Source organism: Clarias gariepinus, chromosome 4 (genome assembly GCF_024256425.1).
Source record: "Clarias gariepinus isolate MV-2021 ecotype Netherlands chromosome 4, CGAR_prim_01v2, whole genome shotgun sequence".
Taxonomy (NCBI): domain Eukaryota; kingdom Metazoa; phylum Chordata; class Actinopteri; order Siluriformes; family Clariidae; genus Clarias; species Clarias gariepinus.
Window position 1 is genome coordinate 8,097,360 of NC_071103.1, and position 21,279 is coordinate 8,118,638.

Here is a 21,279-nt window from a genome sequence, read left to right on the forward strand (position 1 = left end):
TAAAGATTTTGTAAAAGTACATTTTTGGCATGTACAACAGGAAAAATCACAGAGTCCAGATTCCCTATGTGGTACCCTATGATTACCTTAATGTAGCTAGCTGTATGTAGTTTTTTTTTGTTTAGTATTTGTACAGTGATTAAACCAACATAAATAATGAAAGGCGGCATGATTCCTTAGTGCTTAGCACTTGCACCTTCAGGGTCTGGGTTCGATTCCCGCCTCGGGGTCTGTGTGCATGCTCTTCCTGTGCTTGGTGGGTTTCCTCTGGTTTTCTCTCACAGTCCAAAAACATGCAGGTTGGGCTAATCGGCGTTTCCAAATTGCCCGATAGTGTAGGCATCAATCTGGCAAACCGTCCCTTTAAATAACTGCCACAGAAATGACAGATACTGTATATCTCCAGAGTAGAGAGTATGTGCCAGATGGCACGTGGATGGACCAAAAATATATAAAAACTTGAAGCCAGCATTTCTTAGGACAGTGACGTCTCTCAATCACAGCATATGAAAATCTAATACTGTATAGTGATAAGTGATTTAGCAATATAAAAAAAGCTTATTAACCAATGACTGATAAGAATTACAAATAAATTCTACTGTATTTACCGTAATGTAACTAGCTGTATGTAGTTTTTTTTTTTTTTTTTACAGTGTCAGTAATATTACTGTTCAAGACTGGGTTGAAATTCAATTTGAATGGAAATCCAACCTTGGAAATTCATACACATCAGCTCTTTCTGCTAAACCGTGCACTGGCATTGCTGTCAGAAGCCATTAGTGAAAGAAAAGCACCCCGGGCCCTCAGTGATTCAGCGCTTTAAAGGCAGAAAAGAACAACATGAATCCACAATGTAACAAAAGCAAGGCTCTTACATTTAAACATATTAATCCATCCACTCATTGCTAAATGATGGTGGGCCACAATGAACTATGATTTCACACCACAACGATCATTGCTGTACTGTATGTGAATGTATGCTGATGGGAACTTCAACCTCTAGCCATTTAAGGGTGCACACACCCACTTACGGACTTGGATATTTTAAATATACTATACAAACTAGATAAGAAGGGAAATAAATTGTGTAATTTTGATTCCAGTTTTTTTATTTGTATAGCACTTTTAACAATTGTCATTGTAAGAAAAACCAGTAAGAAAACATGGATGTCAGTTAAAAGCTTAATTGTGTGGACCAATAGCTCTTGCCAAAAGTTTTGAGAATGACACAAATAATAAGATATTTATAATATATATTGTAGATACAGTATGTATAACCTCTCTTTTCAATGTTGTTTGAAATTTTGTCAGATGTTCAGTCATCAGTCCTGTGTCATGCAAACAGTAAAGCATTCTGAGACCATCCATATGTGGGATGCTTCTCATCAAAGGGATCAACTAACAATTTTGCCTATGAACACAGCCATGAATAAAGAATGGTACAAAAACATTCTCCGAGAGCAACTTCAACTTATCATCTGGGAACAGTTTGTTGACAAACAATGACTTTTCCAGCATGATGGAGCACCTTGCCATAAGGCAAAAGTGATAACTAGATGACTTTTGAAATTTTGAGTCCATGGCCGGGAAACTCCCCCTTAATCCCATTAAGAAATTGTGGTCAGTCCTTACGAGGTGGATGGACAAACAAAAACCCACAAATTCTGACAAGCACTGATTATGCAAGAATAGGCTGTAATCAGTCAGGATGTGGCCCAGAAGTTGATTGACAGCAAGCCAGGGCGGGGTTGCAGAGATCTTGAAAAAGAAGGATCAACACTGCAAATATTGACTTTTTGCATAAACGCAATGTAAATTGTCAATAAAAAACCTTTGAGACTTTTGAAATGCTTTTAATTGTACTTCACTGTACTATAGAACATCTGACAAAAAAAATATCTAAAAACATTGAGGCAACAAACTTTGCCAAGTCATTCTCAATACTTTTGATCATGGCTGTAGTTGTTGATTGATCCCTTTTGTGTGGCACAGGTTTTTGCTTTTAGTGTAGAGCCTGAAGGCAGATTAAAATAATTTAAATGAAGCATTCCCAGGATAAAGCAGTTACTAAAAATGCAAAAATGAATATAAAAAGACAAATAAAAAACCCATACAATGCTCATCTATTGATTTAATCACTCGCTGACCTCTCCAAATGATTTGTCACTCATTAAATTAATCAATTTTTTGGAATAGAAAGCATTGTTGTTGTTGTGATCATGTCTTTGTATTAATAAGCTTTCAGTAAGCTTCAACTTCTATACATTTTAAAAACTATATAATAAAAAAAAAGTTTTTTAATTCTTATTTTATATTGTATCACGGATGCTTGTTTCAGCTTAAAATAGTTGTCTTTTTTACCTCATAATGTTATTTTACAAGTTAAAGCAAACGAAAGCCAGTAAGAGACAGCAAAGGGAAATTCTCCGCCCTTCCTCTCGAGTGCAGGGGAACACTTATAACAATGATAAAGGCTTGCAAAGGAAGTCTGGTAGCTTAGACAGAGTAAGTGACTTTGCAGAAATATTGAACCTAAGGTTGTTTAGAGCAATGCTTGGTCATGCAGGTTTATGATTAAAGGGTTTATATCTAAACTGCTTTTTAAATTAATACATTAATACCACTAGTATCCCTCCTACACCAAGCGCTACGGTCAAACATAACCGACTATACACTGGGGTAAAACAATGTATTATTTATATTGTAACAGAATTATGTACTAGGGCAATGTATTACTTCTATAATAGATGTTACTGCATAATGTTTTAAGACAAGTCTATTTCGAAACCCCTCATCCTCCAGAATAACATTCTGTTCCTGTAAACATTGTTATCAGGCGAGGTGTAGCTTCCAGGATTTCCTTGGCAGTCACAACTCCTCCTGCAACACATCAAGATTATTGGGACTGAAAAAATGAAATAAAATAAAAATTGACAACTGTTTTTGCATCAATCTTGAGATCAATTTTAGAGCAGAAACTATGTCACATAGAATAAGTACTTGTAAAAAACTGCTTTATTTTAAATTAAAAGTCTAGTTGTGGTAGATACTCAGACTGAAAACTTTGAAACACCAAATTTAACACATAGATGTATAGTTCAGACCGGTTTTAAGGTTAATAATTAAATTATGTCACTTACTACTTACACTTAGACTATTAAGAATAAGTTTTAGTTCTGAAATGCCGCTTACTCAGAAGCCAAGTCATATAACAGTAGTCTTTACAGCCATAAAAATTTTAGTTTAGTGTAAAAAAACACAAAATGGTTTATGTTTAAAGCTTTCAATTATGATTTCACTCACTTTACTCACTTACTTATCACCGATATGCCACTTTATCCTGTATACAGGGCCAGGGGTTGCTCAGTGGTTAAGGCATTGGACTACGGTTCGGAAGATCCCAGGTTCAAACCCCACAACCACCAAGTTGCCACTGTTGGGCCCTTGAGCAAGGCCCTTAACCCTCAACTGCTCAGATGTGTAAGGAGATAAAAATGTAAGTCGCTCTGGATAAGAGCGTCTGCCAAATGCCCAAATGTAAATGCAAATGTGAATATACAGGGTCGCGGGGGGCCTGGAGCCTATCCCAGGACACAAGGTGGAGTACACCCACACACAGTGCACAGTACAGGCAATTTCAACCACCAATTAACCTAATCTGCATGGTTAAAGTAATCTTTGGGCTGTGAGAGGAAACCGGAGTACCCAGAGAAAACCCCCAAGTACGGGGAGAACATGCGAACTCCATGCACACAGACAAAAGGCAGGAATCAAACCCTTGACCCTGGAAGTACAAGGTTTTACGTAATGGTGTAAGTAATTTAAATGCATTGAAATTTACTAATTTAATTAATAAATTAATTACATTTTATTGCTTTTTTACTTGGTTGTGTGTAAAATTAGTGGAGGTTTTCAGCATTACTGTTACTATTTAGAGAAACAGACATTTTGGCCACACCTCCAACTCTAAATATGGCTGAGGATTTCATTAATAGTGTAACAGATTTACTTATGGTATATGCACAAAAATGCCCCAAAAGTATTGCCCATGGCTGGGATTCAATGGTAATAAATGGACGTTTGTATTTGCTATTAATATTCATTCATTTATCCGCAGCAGTGGCTTTATTTTGGTCAGGTATAAAGTGAACCTGCAGCCTGTTCTGGTAACACTGAGTGCGAGGTAAGAGAATTTACCCTAAATATGGACAGCGGTTCCTCACAGGGCACCATTCATTAGATGTTAACTCCCAGTATATATGATAAAATATTTGTCAGCCAGGTGGAGGAAAATGTAATTTACATCCCAGGATAGTGACTAGTTTCAGTTATACATACACTACATGTTTCATTACTACCCAGATTCATAGTAACAAACCACAGGCAATATCCTTCTCCTAAGGATGACATTATTTTTTTATGGAGACAATCTAAATTACTGTGATTAGAGATTAATATAAATGACATAATTTTTTAGGAACAGGTAAATGCCACCCTGGATCTCAAAATAAGCTTCTTTTAACAGCATCAGCAAGGTGCGATGTCATTTTTTTTTAACCAAGCTTTCTGGGTGAATACACTTTTTAGCAAATCGCAGTGACATTTTTTTATTTGCATGGACCAACTGATCAGGGAGCTGGGGTCAGGAAGCATGTTCAGTGTTTTTGCCCAACTTACTCTTGTACTGACACATCTTCTGTGCTGGATCATAGTGACATGTATAGACAATGTTATGGCCCTCAAACAAGTGAAAATGAGCATCAGCACCTCTATATGCAGTTGGATTATGGACTTTCTAACCAAGACCTCAGTCTGTATTGGCAATCCAATGTCGAATTACCTCTCCTCTCATTCTACAGATGTCCTCCTTATATATATATATATATTGCCAGATATATCAATCTAGTTGAAATGCTGTGGTGGGAACTTACGAGAGCTGTGCACAAGCGACTCCCCAAAGTCGCTCAGAATGAACTGAACATTGCCTAAGTGAACTAAAACAATATTGTAAAAAAAAATGGGCCAAAATTTCTCTACAGTGATGTGAAAGACAATGATGATAAATTCATACAGAAAAATATTACTTCAAGTTATTACTGCTAAAGGTGGGTGTACAAGCTACTGAATCATGTGTGTGTGCGTGTTAAGGTGGAAAAAGTAATATGTTATTTGTCTGAGGTTGTATTTTTCCTAACACTGAGACCCATATATATGTAAAAATATACAAATATACACAGTATATACATAGCACACACACACACACACACACACACACACACACACACACTCACAAAAAAAAATAAAATAAATATATATATATATATATATATATATATATATATATATATATATATATATATATATATATGGTACAGTAACATACATACTGTAACTATTAAGCCCCCACTGCTTGGGTGTGAATTGCATTAGTATCCATAAAGGTTTTATCATGAAATGTACCAGAGTCAATATCACACTTTCCTCACAAATCCTTGCACAGAGCAATAGAAAAGGTGAAAATTACACTTCAAGCAATAAAACATCTTTTATAAGCTTTTCTCTTTCACCAGTGTGTGGCATGTCGCATGTATGCACAGTTTGCACTATAAAGTGTCTTGGGGAAAAATTATATGTATTCTTTCATGACATCCACACCTTTCTTACTGTTCTCACAAGCATCAAAGAGGCTCTTTAATCCACTCTCTTTTTTTTCATCTTAAGACAGTGGTCTCATGCTTTTGTGTGAAATCCCAAACCTTATCTAATCCCTCTTTCACATCTCAGCACCTCATGTTTCCCATCTGACTAACTTCTGCTTAGCTACAGAAAAGAACCACAATGGATGCAATTTCATATGTATAAAAAATCTATATAGATGTATAACACATGCACTTATTTTTGGTACAATGTTCCAAAATACTGTATAGTTATAATAATTTTATCACATAAAAAATGGTTAATAAGTTTTTTTTTTAATAATTTCTTGCACGTTTATCTCCTAGAATTAGCAAGTCATAGCAAGTGTTTAATTTTAGGCATCCAACAATAAAAATTTGCTGGATCTCGGCAAAGTGAGAAGTGATCTGTTTAGTGTGACCTGATTTGCACAATTATTTTTCACATGTTGATTCATGAAACATTTAGCAATCGAAAACAGATCATTTTTTCTCAAAATCTCCTTCGATATGTTTTCAGTCATACAGCTCATTTTTATGTTTAAAAGCACTTAATCAAGATATCTAGTAATAAAGACTATTTTTCACTTATCTGAAAGTTTTCTCAGTTTATTAGCTTCACTAACAGTAAGTGCCAGATTGAACAAGACAAAAATTTTCTGTGTTTCTCAATTTTACAGTATAGTAGAATAAAATAAATTTGAAATCCTATCCAATAAACACCATTGTGCAATAAATAAAGTGCTTTCATGGGGAAAGAAAGACATTTGTTTAATTGCATGTAGGTAATTACATAAGGAGCACTGTGAACTGTGCATTACATAGACTGACATTAATTCAATCAATTTTGTACCCAAGTCTCTACCAGTGTACAGCTAACTACCTCATGTGTTGAACTAAAAGTTGTTTCTGTTATACAACTGCACAGTTATAGAAGGAATTTATACTGATCAGAAAAAAAAGCAGTCACATGTAAAGTGTATAAGATTGATTATCTTTTTACATCGACATCTGTCAAGAGGTGGGATATATTGGGCAGCAACAGAACAGTCAGTCGATGTCTTGAAGCCGATGTGTAAGAAGCAGGAAAAATGGGCAAGCATAAAGATCTAAAAAACTTTAACAAGATCAAGTTCAATTCAATTTTATTTGTATAGCGCTTTTAACAATTGTCATTTTCGCAAAGCAGCTTTACACAATCAAAAGAACTATTTAAGTTTGTATGAAATGTAAATGTGTATGAATCAAAATGGTCAGATAGTCCCTGATGAGCAAGCCGAGGGCGACAGTGGCAAGGAAAAACTCTCTGAGATGGAAATAGGAAGAAACCTTGAGAGGAACCAGACTCAACAGGGAGCCCATCCTCATTTGGGTGAAACAGAAAGCAGGAATTGAGGCAGGTTGTGATGACTAAAAAGGCAGGTTTGAGGATTTCCAAAATCATAGGTCTTCTGGGGTGATCCTGATATGCAGTTGTTAATATCTGCCTATGTATCTGTTAATATTTGAATTTATTTTTATTATTTTATTATTTGCACATAATGTAAATTTATGATTTTTTTTTACAGCCAAAAGTTTTACTATGTTTTTATTAGGTCAGGGACTCAATTAAAAAAATTATCTAATTAATTAGAGGCTTTGTAATTAATTAATCGAAATTAATCGCATATAAATATTTGACCTGAGAACAGTGAGAAGTACGTTTTTTCATATGGATTTTTAGCCATTGAATAATGACTCTTCAACTCTATATGTTTAGCATTGAGGTGATACTTGAGGCTTGATGTGCTGCGGTGATATGCAAATTCCTTGTTGCATAGCTTGCATGTTCACAGTTGTCCATGTTCACTGTGGTTTGTTTTTGTCTGAACGCTAGTTGGTGCTCCAGTATAATCGGTCCGCCGAAACTCATCCAGTGAGAAACGTTCCGCAGTGCAAAAATAAGTGCGATTAAAATGCGTAAAAAAATCAAACGCGTTATTTTTGTGTAATTAATTAATCTAAATTAACGCGTTAAAGTCGCCGCCCTAGTTTTGATATATTTCTATTTTTTTATCTCATTTAATTTTTAGATTCTTATTGAAAACTCTTACTTTTCTTATTTATTTTTTTTTAGGCCTCAGCAGTCGTATAAGAATTTCATTCCTTTGCATGACTGTGTATGTGACATAAAATTAGTTAAATATGTTACAGCTCACAGTGCGTCACAGCTTGCCGTTCATGGGGCAATTCTTTTGATTGTGTAAAGCTGCTTTGTGATAATGTAAATCGTTAAAAGCGCTATACAAATAAAATTGAATTGAATTGAATTGAATTGAAATTGAATTGGGCTGTGTAGCCACAGACTGGTCAGAGTTTCCTCCGGTGTCTACACAGTCTAGAGACATGCACTGCGGCCTTATTGGTGTTTACAAACTGTCCATAGTGTATGAATGTGTGTGCTGCATGGGGTATAATGAGTTGACACCCCATCCTGAGTGTACCCTGTTTTGTGCCCTGAGTTTATCTGCTGAACCTGGAGACTCCTTCCATAAATGCCAAACAAATGTCTCATGAACATAGCCATCTAAACTAATATACATCTTTCTTTGTTAAATAACAAGTTTTTGTTTGTTATTTGTTTTAGACAACATGGAGAATATGCTATACAAATTCATGTGAATGAGTTGTTAATGTTTATAGAAAAAATATATATGTATCAGAATAAGGTCATTAATATAAACCTTTGTTTATCATTTTATTTGGATTGCAGAGAGCAGAGCTGCTGTTATTAAATGAATTATGTGTATGATCATGTGACGTTCAGCATAAAACAGTTACAGAAAATACAAGAAACTACCCAATTAGAATGTTAGAAGGTTGTATTCACAAAAACAAAGAAGATAAGAGAAAACAGTAATGGTCTTTAGAGTAGACTTGCATGCTGTCAGTTGTGTCAGACTCTGACAGGGTAAGGAGCGCTGTAACTGACTTCTTCCCAGCTGAGGATCATCGATGTGACACACGTTAGCCCTCCTCTCTTTGATTTACCCTGTAGGATATTGTGTGTGTCCCTGCTCCAAATTTCCCTGCTTCCTTGCAACTTCTTAGATGCTTTTAAAACTGACCCATGGCTCTTATTGTTTCATCTCTTTAAAACTTAAAATTGTAAATCACTGTATTATGATGCTGTACTTACCAAACCGTGAAAAATATTGCTTTGTCACAATTAAAGTTTAGAGCATTTTAGCCATTCTTTTTTTTTTCTTTTAAATAACCCTAGTACAGTGAAACCTTCCAGAAGCAGGCTCGTATTCCAAAACACTCGTAAACCAAATTAAATTTTCCCATAAGAAATAATGGAAACTCAAATTATTTGTTTCACACCCCCAAAAAATAAATACATAAAAATAATTAATAGAAAATATTAAGTAAAAATAAACAAATTAACCTGCACTTCAGCTTTAAAAAAAGTAAAAATAAATCCCGATAGATAAGTATTTCCGTTTATGCACGCAGGCGCTGTGTGTGTGTGTTTGTGTCTGTCGTTATGTGTGTGTGTGCGCGTGACACCGTGTCAATTCACAAACACACACACACTAAAGACAAGAGAAAGAGAGAGAGAGAGAGAGAGAGAAAAATGTTGATTAGACTAGTGAGAGACGCGCACTAAGCAGGGAAGATCACCCACTTCTGCATCGCAAGAGAAAGAAAAAACACTGGCCCAGTTGTGATCACGTGACGCTTGGCATCAAAACAAGAAGTGCATATGTAATATGTGCTTAGATACGTATTATATTGTGTGTGTGTGTTATACATGAAATTTAAATTGTAAAATTCTAGAATTTGTCTGGGTCTCTTGAGACAATGTGCATTTACAGTAAACTTATATTTTTTGGGCAATTGTACTTGAAACAATTGATTGTTTACTTGTTTTTAATAAGCAAAAAACTAGGGGAGGATGTCTTCTCATGCGATGTAACAATAAAGGACAAATCTCACTGGCTTGTTTAGGTTCAAGCCAATGCAAAAATGGATATAAAAAAAACAAAAACAACAGAAAATTCACACTGAACACTCATCTTAATGTCTAAAAATTACTAAATTGTGAATTTTGCTAAATAAGTCTCATTTAAGATGAAAACTTGGTATGGGTTGCTTGCTAGGATAAAGGTCATGTTCTAAGAGGAGAAAGATTTTTTGAATTCCCCACTATTTGAAGGGAGGACTCCTTCTGCTTAGGTCTAGCAAATAACTTGCTCTGTTTATCATACTCCTCTTCTCTTGTTCTTCAAAAAATGCACAAATGATAACTTACTCCAACCTTGGTCTCTGGACATTTGCATCAGGGAAATCTAAACCACTATCCCACATATTAAATGTTTCTAGATTAATGAAAGGAATTTATGGTGTCATTTATGTAGTAGGTGTGTGTGTGTGTGTGTGTATGTGTACCACTATGCTTGTCTCATTTCCTGTAGGACGGAGGTTACAAAGGCACTTTAGGAATCAGAAGGTGCTTTAATGTTTATTTATGGTTGTTGTAACATAGGAGCGAGTAACATCCAGGAGTAACAATTAGTAGTAACACTGAAATAAAATAATAAAACTTACTCTTGTTAGCCAGTGCCAGGTTCCTAAAGCCATAAAAGACCATATAATGACATCCAAATAAGCATCCTGGGTAATTATCATCTTTTCCTTTCAACTAGTCATTGTAACAGTTAGACCCAGTCTGTATAAAGATAAGAAGAGTTTGATGTTTCGTCTGGTAATTACCAGTTATGCTGAGATTGTTGTCTTACACGTGATCTTATTCCAGGGACTCACTGCATTGTTTACACAGCCCGGCTCTACATCTTTCTCTCTCTAAATATCATTGTATCCATTGAATACAGATTCACATAATGCTGCTAGATGTTAATAGTAAGTCTAAAATAATGGCAACTGATATTACACTTTCAATAAGTTTGTCCAAGAAAAAAAACAAAACAATGTTCTGTTCATTATTCCGGGGTGTTTTAATCTAAGTACTGTTCTGCGTAAATGGAGCAGCAAGGCAAGAGCGAACCAAGTCCCTGAAATCCTATTAGAGCCAAACTGATGTAAGATTATTAAAAGATTAGCTTCACCTAGTTTCATCTCAGTACATGGTTTGGACCTCAGTGTAAACAAAGAGCCTGTACACAACAAGGGTGACTGAGAATTTAACCAATGACACTCCTGCCACAGTGGGTAGTGTTTATGAATTTGGAAGTGGAGCTAACTGGTAAAGTCAGTATATATAGTATGACTTCAACACAGTATATTGAAGCTTACACACACACATACACACACACACACACACACACACATAAACACATGCATATGAAGGGTGTTCAAGTCAAACTGGCACTTTCTCATCAATAAAGATGTAAAAACCGAGGGGCATTTACAGGAGACTTCAGGCACAGTACAGTGATTAGACTCCTAGCTGCAGTAAAACAGTTGAATGATCCAAACGTAAATGTAAATTCTGGCCGAGGTTCAGATCATTGTCTTATTGCATGACCTAATTTCAACCAAGGTTTATCTGTTGGACAGATGGCCTCACATTTGCCTTCAGAATACTCTGGTACTGTATACAGAGGAGTTCATGGTCGACTCAATGCATTGCTGCAGTAATTCATGCGAAGGAGCCCGGACCAGTATTGAGTGCTGCCGTACATGTTCATACTTTTTTAGTAGTCCAACATTTCTGGTTCAAAAATCTTTTATTTCTATTTGTCTAGAGTAATATTAAAATTAAAAGATATATTATATATCAATCTGTGTGTAATTAATCTATATTATATATTGGTTTCACTTTTTAACTGCTAAAATTTATTTAAAAATAAACTGTTAATATTCTAAAATGTAGCAGAGGTGCTTATTAGGTAAAATAGGTAATATTTATTTATTTATAACAGATACTGTACAGTCCGTGTCTCCCTCTTCTGGCTAAACTGCCATTGTACAGTCCAAATGTACTGATGACTCAATAATTGTACTGATGTGTTAATGGTTCTATTTTTCCTTCTGCGTTACTTTTAACATTATGAAGCAAAATTAAAACCAAAAAATACTACGCAGTTGCTCTGTAAATACAAAACAAAAGACAAAATAATGTCCTATTTGCTACCAAAGATGTTTTTATGATAAAACAAAAACAAAAGAAAAATTGCTGTGCTACTTTCTAACTCTTGTACTTAAAAAAATGCCCTTGTATGACTTATGCAACAACCAGTTTTCTTGAACTGTAACCAGAGTCCAAACTAACACAAAAAACATAACTTCTAAAAGGAATATATGTAATACAAAATTAAATATGTAGTACAAGATTATATATAATAATACAATATTACATAAATATACTAGATTACTGTGCAATACTTACAAGTGGCCTTGAATCATATTCTGATGGTACTTACTGTTTTAAGAACTTTGTTTTTTAAAAAGATTATTATTATTTATTATCTTTATTCTTTATTACCTTTTTTTGGTTAACAACTGTGAGCACCTGTAACCGAGCATAAGCAATTTCCCTCTGGGATTAATAAAGTTATTTAAATCTTTGAATCTTTGGATCTTTAAATGTAAATTTTTTGACAGCAATAACTCAGAAACTTTGCTCTCATTGTTAGCCAAAATATATTTAGAGACCTTTGTTGAAATCTGATGCAAATAATCCTAGTCAGAAGCGAGTTAAATTTACATGTACATTTACACTTTAGGCAAATGCTTTTATTCTAAACTGTAGAGTGTTGAAGCTCGCGCTCAGCTGCTCAGGACTGATCATTTGGTGGTGTCCTGGAGAAGAGTACAGATCCTACTTTAGTTTGAAGATCATCCTCTGTTTGGTGTTTAAAATAATCCAAGAAGTGTGATGAGTAATTGGTTAGGATGTTTAGGTGCTGGACAGAGACACCTTTGAGCCTAATGCTGTGAAATTGTTGAATGAGACTCCTGTTGATGTATGTTGGATCAGATACTACTGTATTTGTACTTTGTGAATTTCTTGCATGAAGTTCATATCTTGTGTACATATCTATCTATCTATCTATCTATCTATCTATCTATCTATCTATCTATCTATCTATCTATCTATCTATCTAAGCACTAAACACTTACAGTGCCTTGCAAAAGTATTCATAACCCTTCAACATTTCTCTATTTTTTTCATGTTACAACCACAAATGTAAATGTATTTTATTGCAACAGTTAATTTATTTTATGTGACAGACCAACACAAAAAGGCACATAATTGTGAAGTGGAAGGAAAATGCTAAATTGTTTTCAAAGTTTTTTTTTTTTTTTTGTTTTTTTTACAAATAAAAATCTGAAAAACTAAAATCCAGTGGTTCCAACTATTTTTAAAAGTCACCTAATTAGTAAACAGAGTAATAATTTAATAGCAGTAATTTAATCTCAGTATAAGTACCACTGTTCTGTGAAACCCCTTAGAGGTTTGTTTGAGAACATTAGTGAACAAGCAGCATCATGAAACCCAAAAAACAACAGACAGAGAGGCAGTTAATCAGAGAGGCAGCCATGAGGCCCAGGGTAACTCTGCAGAACTGGAGAGATCCACGGCTCGGGTGGGGGAATCTGTCCACAGGACAACTATTATTCATGCCCTCCACATCAGCAGAGTGGCTAGAAGAAAGCCATCATTGATAGAAACTTTGCATGGTGGTGGCAGCATCATGTTGGGGGATGCTTCTCTTCAGCAGGGACAGGGAAGCTGTTCAGAGTTAATAGGTGGAGCCAAATACAGGACAATTTTATAAAGAAATCTGCTAGATTCTGCAAAAGTCTTGGGACTTAGGCAGAGGTTCACCTTCCAGCAGGACAACGACCCCAAACATACAGCTACAATGCAGTCAAAGTCCAGACCTGAATCCAACTAAGAATCCATGGCAAGACTTTTAGAAAAAAAAGTAGAAAAAGAAAACAGAGGCTCTCCATCCAATATAACTGAACTTGAACTATTTTGCAAAAAAGAATGAGCAAAAGGTTTACTTTCACAAGCTAACTGTTGGGGTGGAGATTCTGTTCTCTCGCTGTTGTTTGACAGTTTCAAACAATCCAGAAGAGGAACTGGCTAAATCACTGCTTATCATGTGTTCGTTTGCACAATTCAATCGTGTTTGTTTTGTCCCACAGTTTTTGTTCCACTGTTGTTCGGAGTCTCATTCTGGGCGTATCTGCACCTTGTGCCCAAAATACCTGTTATTCTGTCATGCTACATGCTACCTATTGAAAGATTTTCTGTGCATGTGTCCTTTACTGTGTGTCAGAGTTTGTATTGTAAAAATCTACCATAGAATACATCGTATGCGAAATGCTTGAATGGCGAATGACTCCTGTTACAGTAAAAGTAGTAGCACTTCTGCTTTATGTTAAATGACTATTTTAAAGTGATACAGAGCAGCAATTTATAACATTAATTGTTTTTATTTTTAATCGCCCTAGTTGAGATCAGTCTTGGACTCTAGAGAAAGAAACCTACTGTTTATATACTTTTTCCTCGACTCATAATCATGCGATTTGTGTCACTGAATTGTTCTTGGTGGGGAAGTACCATTTTAGCTTCCCTCATGATTCAGACATTAGAACATGTGCACTTAAGTTTGTTTTAACAAATGTTTTTAATCATTTGTATCAATATACAAACATTTCTACAATAATTTACGTTAGATACGTATTTAGCTACATGATACATAAAAATGAAAGTAAGATGAACGTAGGAATTACCAATATAAAAAGCAAGTGTCCATACAGTATTATCTACATTTTAAGACATACATTTTGTACTCCGGAACGCCTATTGGTCCTGCTGTGTCAGGAAACACTGACAAAACATTTTATGGTCATATTTCAAATGTAAACGATTCAAAGTAACAAATTTACAGAACAATTAACAATGTCTAAAATCGCATTGTAAAGCTTGTTGGTTTATAAGGTGTTGCATTACTTCCGATACTGATGAAGATCGCTGTATATATCTGACTGTACGCCATATAGTTCCTGGTACAAAAGAAACAGACATACATTACATTACAATCAATACATTAGTATGTCATATGTGCATAAATACTTCCATGTGATTTCATTACAGGTTTAGCAAAAAATATAAGATGTATCATTCCTGCTTACATTATAGACTTGGTCATAATTTCTTTTTATTACAACTTTTCAAGCATAAATTTTACCTGATAAGGTGACTCTGTAATTTCCACCTGCTTTGGTCTGCTAGACGTTTGCCGGAATTTTCCTTTGTCTTAGGACAAAAAGGAGCCTCAAGTTCATTTACATAAGATTTACTCCAAGTCTTTGTCTTACGTACCAACGAACGCACACACACAGTACCTTTCTCACTGGAGTTCTTATGCGGACGCGAGCTGTTCTTGTTTTTTTCCCGTGATGCATAGCAGTAGACAGAGATAGTAATAAGAAGTGTGAGAATTATATCACAGGTAATGATACCAATGAAAACCCCCATGTTTAGGTGATAACATGTACCACAGTCTGAAAGAGAACCAGAGAGACGCCATATTAGTACGACATACAACCTGCTTTAGGAAGCAAGCACGCTTTTTTTTCTTCACTAACAGAGCAAACATTACCTTGAGCTGCTGCTGCATAACCTGAGAAAATATTTGAAACATTTCACGTTAGAAGCAGCACCCATATAATGTTTTTGCTCAAAATTTTACATCATTCAAATGCACTACCAAGAAGGTAGGACCTTAGTTTTATTGTATTATTTTTTTTTTATAGATTTTAATAAACATAAGTTTGGTTATAAATAAATCCAAACAACATCGCAGATGTAAATATAAAAGACTCAAAAATTTTCAACAGGTACAACAGAGATACAACACAAACTCACCAAAGAGTCCACTGACAAGAGCCAGGAAGTGCAAAATCCAGCCCATGGTGGCTGTACCTAAATACAGTGAATTATCCTCCTGTAAAGGATCAACAAATATTTTATCCGAACCTCATGTACAGGATCCTTCAAAGTTTGTGCATATGACTGAAACTAAAAAAAGGACATGGGACGTAGATGTGTCATGGTCGGTCAGTGTGATAACTAGGAGGAGTCACGAGTTTTGTTTTGCTTTTTTTTTTTACACAGAATAAAAAACACATTCTTCTTCGGTCCTTTAGTACTATTCAGTAAAAACAGAAAAGATGTACAAACACTAACAAAAAGAGTAAGGCTACTGTAGATGTCAGACGTGTTGAACCAATTTTTTAAATATACTTATACATTTAATCTAACATATGTATGAAAAACTTTTTTTTAGTATTTTCCTGTGCTAATTTTCAGAATTTTATTCACATTGATCGTCCATGCACCTTTTGCCTAAAATAAATGCAGAATTGATCCACCTATTTTATAAACCTCATATATTCAAATTGGTGTGTGTGAGTGTTGAAGAACATGAGATCGGCTTTTGGCGTGCGACAGTTTCCGTCCCTGCCCAGGCCTGTTTTTGTATGTCTATGTTCTCGGCATGTGGTTAGTGTGATTCAGTGTTGTGGCCTTACAAATTCACATGTCAGCACTGTCTATGGCGATAAGCGGTGTGGTTTTTGTCAGCAAAGCATGGATAACCTGAAGAATTGTTACTTGAATCTTGTAAGATCGCAGCCTTCAACAACAAAGGATATTCTTTAAAGACTTTTCTGCATAAAAGTACATTTAAATATCATAATGGTCAATGTCCTCAGAAAAGTCACCATGGCAGCATCTATGTTGCATGAGTAAAGCATGGTCATGTGGTTTAGACTTTTTGTAGTAGAACCATGCTCTAAAGAAAATGGGAACATGGTTCAGTGTGGTTTTAAAATGAAATTACAAATGAGGTCTAAAAAATGTATGAAGAATGTTGAATTATTGTTGTTATAAACAACTGAAATGGTAAACAATATGAAATTATAAAGAAATGTTTTGAAGTAGCCCAGTCACAATAACACTGACATATAGATATGGTCGTAAGCCTTCATTTCCTGTCAATATTTATGCTCGCTCTCTCTCTGTCTCTTTATCTCTCTCCTCGTCTCTCTTCATCTCTGGCCAACTTTGGGTTTTTCCAATGACCTTTATTTGAACTAAATAGAAACTTTTTAACTCTTATAAGTAAAGTCCGATAATACTGTTATTTTTTTTTATTTGATGCTAACAATGCCATTTTTAGAGCATTCTTCCATTTTTATTGTTTCATTTTTTTGAATGGATGAATAAATCCTGGGTTCTCCTTTCCACTCAGTCATGCATGCACCAATGCATATAACCCTGACCATAACCCTGTCCAAATTGGCATATATGCAACAAACTTCCCTGTTCTGTAAAACAGGTCATGGGGCTCCAGTTCAAGTCCTCTGAGTTCTCTTGAATATGGCACTTTTTTCTTCCAGATGCCTGAAACCAAGGGTTAAGCTAAACGCTTCATCATATACTTGCAAATAAGAGTACATATTACAAGATGATGTATACGCGTTAGCTAATGTAACTAGGGTTAGCACGATTCTGAGCTAAATAACTAATTCTAACATTAATATCCCTCTGTTTTTTCTCTTACATCTGAAAAAGCTTGAGATATGAATGTCATATTGTCTATCTTGTATAGAGCCTAAAATATACAGCAGATGAAGGAAATCTCTTTAATTGAACAGTAAATTCCTGCCACAGCTCCACAGTCACCAGCTACTTGAGCCTCGAGCATTTCACATGCTTTGTCAAACGCTGATGGTTCTGGTCTAGCATCAGTGTCATGATCTTAAAGCAGCAATTCGGAATCCTTTTTTTTATGTCATTAATTTCCTAGTGTATTACATCTTTTTTTAACAATCAGATTGGTGAGACCCGCGTTCTGGTTTAGTCATGTGACATTCTTATAAACCTTATAACACATCCATTTAGAGCATGTCAAAGATCCACAGAACAAAGTCTTAACTCAGTCAAGTGGCTTCTTTCTTGTTTTTGACCTTAAAACTCTTCCACTAAATCTGCTTTTTAACAAATTCTTGGTTAGCGTGCTGCGCTTGGTGGGTTTCCTCTGGGTACCCTGGTTTCCTCCAACAGTCTAAGGACATGTAAGTTGGGCGCGCATGCTTAAAGCATCGTAAAACATCCATAGGTTACCTTTCAGTCTTTGGACTGAGACGTTTGTTCTTTGTCACATGACTCCCATAGACGCTATACAGTGCAGTACACAGGAAACAGAATTGAACGGTTCTCCTCAATGAGTCTTCCAAGTCCTAGTCATAGACGCTATGCAGTGCAACAGATTTAAAAGAACGAACAACATTCGGATATGATGGTGAGCTGCTCTTTCTGTTTATCATGATATGTTCTTAGCTGCATTGTAATATTTTCATTACTGGAACTATAGCCAAAATTTGTGTATGTAGACGTGTTTGGGGGTCTTTTTATTGAAGATTTTACATTTTATTTCTGGTCAAAAGAACGAAATGAACTAAATGACTCAAAAAAAGATTTGTTCATTTTGATTCAAAGAACCAAAAGATTCAAAGAGCCAAGTCACTAAAATGATTCAAACCTCCCATCACTACTTTATAGATGGTGAGGGAGTGGGTGTGTGCAGCAATAAAAAAACGTGTGGCTCTATGCCACACCAGAATATTTGTTGGTGTTCATTGGCATGTGCCCAATAATTAATCTTTAGGTTTAAGAGCAATATGTCCATAAATAAATATAAAAATTTTTTCTTTCTATTCCTCGCATTTTTTTAAGGTCACCCATTACAAGCAATATAGGTAAAAGTTTGTCATAGAAACTGATGATAAAATATTCACATCCTGGCAGCTACAAATTGAAAATTTACTCCTAATTTTTAATGATTGAGTAATTAATAGAATTATTAGAATGATTATTGAATTATTTTTGAATTGCCTTGTGTGTGTGTGTGGGGGGGGGGGGTCCCCCAGTGTCCCAATCCAGTGTCTTCTTGTGCCAGTCCCAAGTCTGGATAAATGCAGAGGGTTGTGTCAGGAAGGGCATCCGACGTAGAACATTTGCCAAATCAATGATGCAAATCAAGAATATAATTCCCATACCGGATCGGTCGTGGCCCGGGTTAACAACGACCGCCACTAGTGCTGTTGACCTACAGGGTGCTGGTGAAAATTGGGCTACTGTTGGTCGAAGAAGGAGAGGAGGAAGGCGTGTTCGTAAGCAGAGAGAGAAGAGGAAAGGCAAGAGTTTATGAGTGATAGTAGGGACTTTGAATGTTGGGACCATGACAGGGAAGGCAAGAGAGTTAGTTGATATGATGCAGAGAAGAAAGGTGGATATACTGTGTGTCCAGGAGACCAGGTGGAAAGGTAGCAAGGCTAGAAGCTTAGGATCAGGGTTCAAATTGTTTTACCATGGTGTGGATAGGAAAAGAAATGGAGTAGGAGTTATCCTAAAAGAGAAGTTTGTAAGGAATGTTCTAGAGGTGGAGAGAGTATCAGATAGGGTGATGAGTCTGAAGCTGGAAATTGAAGGAATAATGTTAGTGGTTATGCCCCACAGGTAGGATGTAAGTTAAAAGAGAAGGAGAAATTCTGGAGTGAGTTAGATGAAGTGATGCAGAGCATCCCCAGAGGTGAAAGAGTGGTGATTGGTGCAGACTTCAATGGACATGTTGGGGAAGGGAACAGAGGTGATGAAAATGTGATGGGCAGGTTTGGTCTTCAGGACAGGAATGTAGAAGGACAGATGGTGGTGGACTTTGCAAAGAGGATGGAAATGGCAGTAGTAAATACTTTCTTCCAGAAGAGGCAGGAACATAGGGTGACATATAAGAGTGGAGGCAGAAGCACTCAGGTTGACTACATCTTGTGTCGACGTTGTAACCTGAAAGAGATTAGTGACTGCAAAGTGTTGGTAGGGGAGATTGTAGCCAGACAACACAGAATGGTAGTGTGTAAAATAACCCTGGTGGTGAGAAAGGTGAAGAGGACAAAGGCAGAGCAGAGGACAAAGTGGTGGAAGCTGAGAAAGGAAGAATGTTGTGAAGTCTTTAGGGAGGAGTTGAGACAGGCTATAGGTGGTCAGGAGGTGCTTTTAGTTGACTGGACAACTACAGCCAATGTGATCAGGGAGACAGGTAGGAGGGTACTTGGTGTATCAGCAGGTAAGGGGAAAGTGGACAAGGAGACTTGGTGGTGGAATGAGGAAGTCCAGGAGTGTATACAGGGAAAGAGGCTAGCTAAAAAGAAGTGGGACACTGAGAGGACTGAAGAGAGTGGACAGGAGTACAGGGAGATGCAGAGTAAGGTGAAGGTAGAGGTGGCAAAGGCCAAACAAAGAGCATATGGGGACTTGTATGCTAGGCTAGACAGTAAGGAGGGAGAGGGGGATCTGTACAGGTTGGCAAGGCAGAGAGATAGAGATGGGAAGGATGTGCAGCAGGTTAGAGTGATTAAAGATAGAGATGGAAATGTACTGACAGAAGTAAAGAAGGTGCAGGATTTTAAGTACTTGGGGTCAACGGTCCAGAGCAACGGAGAGTGTGGAAAGGAGGTGAAGAGGCGGGTACAGGCAGGTTGGAATGGGTGGAGAAAAGTGTCAGGTGTGTTGTGCGATAAAAGAGTATCAGCGAGAATGAAAGGAAAGGTGTACAGGACAGTGGTGAGACCAGCGATGCTCTACGGCTTACAGACAGTGGCGCTGAAAAAAAGACAGGAGGCAGAGTTGGAGGTAGCAGAGCTGAAGATGTTGAGGTTCTCTTTGGGAGTGACAAGGATGGATAGGATTAAGAATGAGTTTATCAGAGGGACAACCCACGTTAGATGTTTTGGAGATAAAGTCAGAGAGGCCAGATTGAGGTGGTTTGGACATGTTCAGAGGAGAGATTGTGAGTATATCGGTAGAAGGATGCTGAGGTTGGAACTGCCAGGCAGGAGGTCTAGAGGAAGACCAAAGAGGAGATTTATGGATGCAGTGAGAGAGGACATAAAGTTAGTTGATGTGAGAGAAGAGGATGCAGAGGATAGGGTTAGATGGAAGCAGATGATTCGATGTGGCGACCCCTGAAAGGGAACAGCCAAAAGACAAAGAAGAAGAATAGCATCCTATTAAATATTTATTTCTATATCTGCCCATGTTTCTCATTTGTATATTTTAAAATGAGTCTAAACCGAATATTCTGATAAACCTTGCAGGCGTTAACTGAGAGCAGGTGATTTCTGTGATCTCAGTGGCCAAAGAGAAATTTAAGTTAACAGCATCTGTGAAGCTTTATTCTGAATAAGGTCCTTCAAAGTATTGACGTATTTTTTTTATTTTTTATTTACTGACTTGGAATATTTTGAGTAGGTAATTTGTCCCTTCTTTATATTCTCCCTGACAAATACAGTACATGCTTCTTCCAAAAGCATCTCTTTGACCAGAAGCTCATACTCCACGACAGGACCATGTAACACATGGAGGAAACCATTATTTGCTTAGTTCTGCACACATGAGCTTAAATATTCATATGATTGGTTAGTGCATCACTAACTGAAAACGAAGAACGACATAAGAATATTAGTGACCTGTGGCATGGGGTTCGGTGTTCTGTGAAGCCAACTTCTTCCACTTGTC

The 21,279-nt window shown here is 36.4% G+C and overlaps 1 protein-coding gene across 1 annotated transcript; it reads right to left on the reverse strand.

Annotated features, from left to right (window-relative positions):
* Window positions 1-14,310: 14,310 nt before the first annotated feature.
* tyrobp (transmembrane immune signaling adaptor TYROBP) lies at window positions 14,311-15,741 on the reverse strand. The gene is made up of 5 exons (XM_053495168.1): window positions 15,568-15,741; window positions 15,302-15,322; window positions 15,045-15,203; window positions 14,888-14,955; window positions 14,311-14,702 (listed from the first exon to the last, which is right to left on the reverse strand). Exons 1-5 carry the CDS (start codon window positions 15,611-15,613, stop codon window positions 14,646-14,648), a joined length of 351 nt encoding a protein of 116 aa, XP_053351143.1. The 5' UTR covers window positions 15,614-15,741; the 3' UTR covers window positions 14,311-14,645.
* Between the last annotated feature and the right edge of the window lie 5,538 nt (window positions 15,742-21,279).

Bases quoted from the DNA above. Each gene is read 5' to 3' on its own strand.
- tyrobp (XM_053495168.1), bottom strand. From the start codon at position 15,613: ATGGGCTGGATTTTGCACTTCCTGGCTCTTGTCAGTGGACTCTTTG. The intron at 15,323-15,567 runs GTGAGTTTGTGT...ATATTTTCTCAG, and splicing joins TCTTGTCAGTGGACTCTTTG to GTTATGCAGCAGCAGCTCAA. The intron at 14,956-15,044 runs GTACTGTGTGTG...TTTTGTCCTAAG, and splicing joins TAAGAACTCCAGTGAGAAAG to ACAAAGGAAAATTCCGGCAA.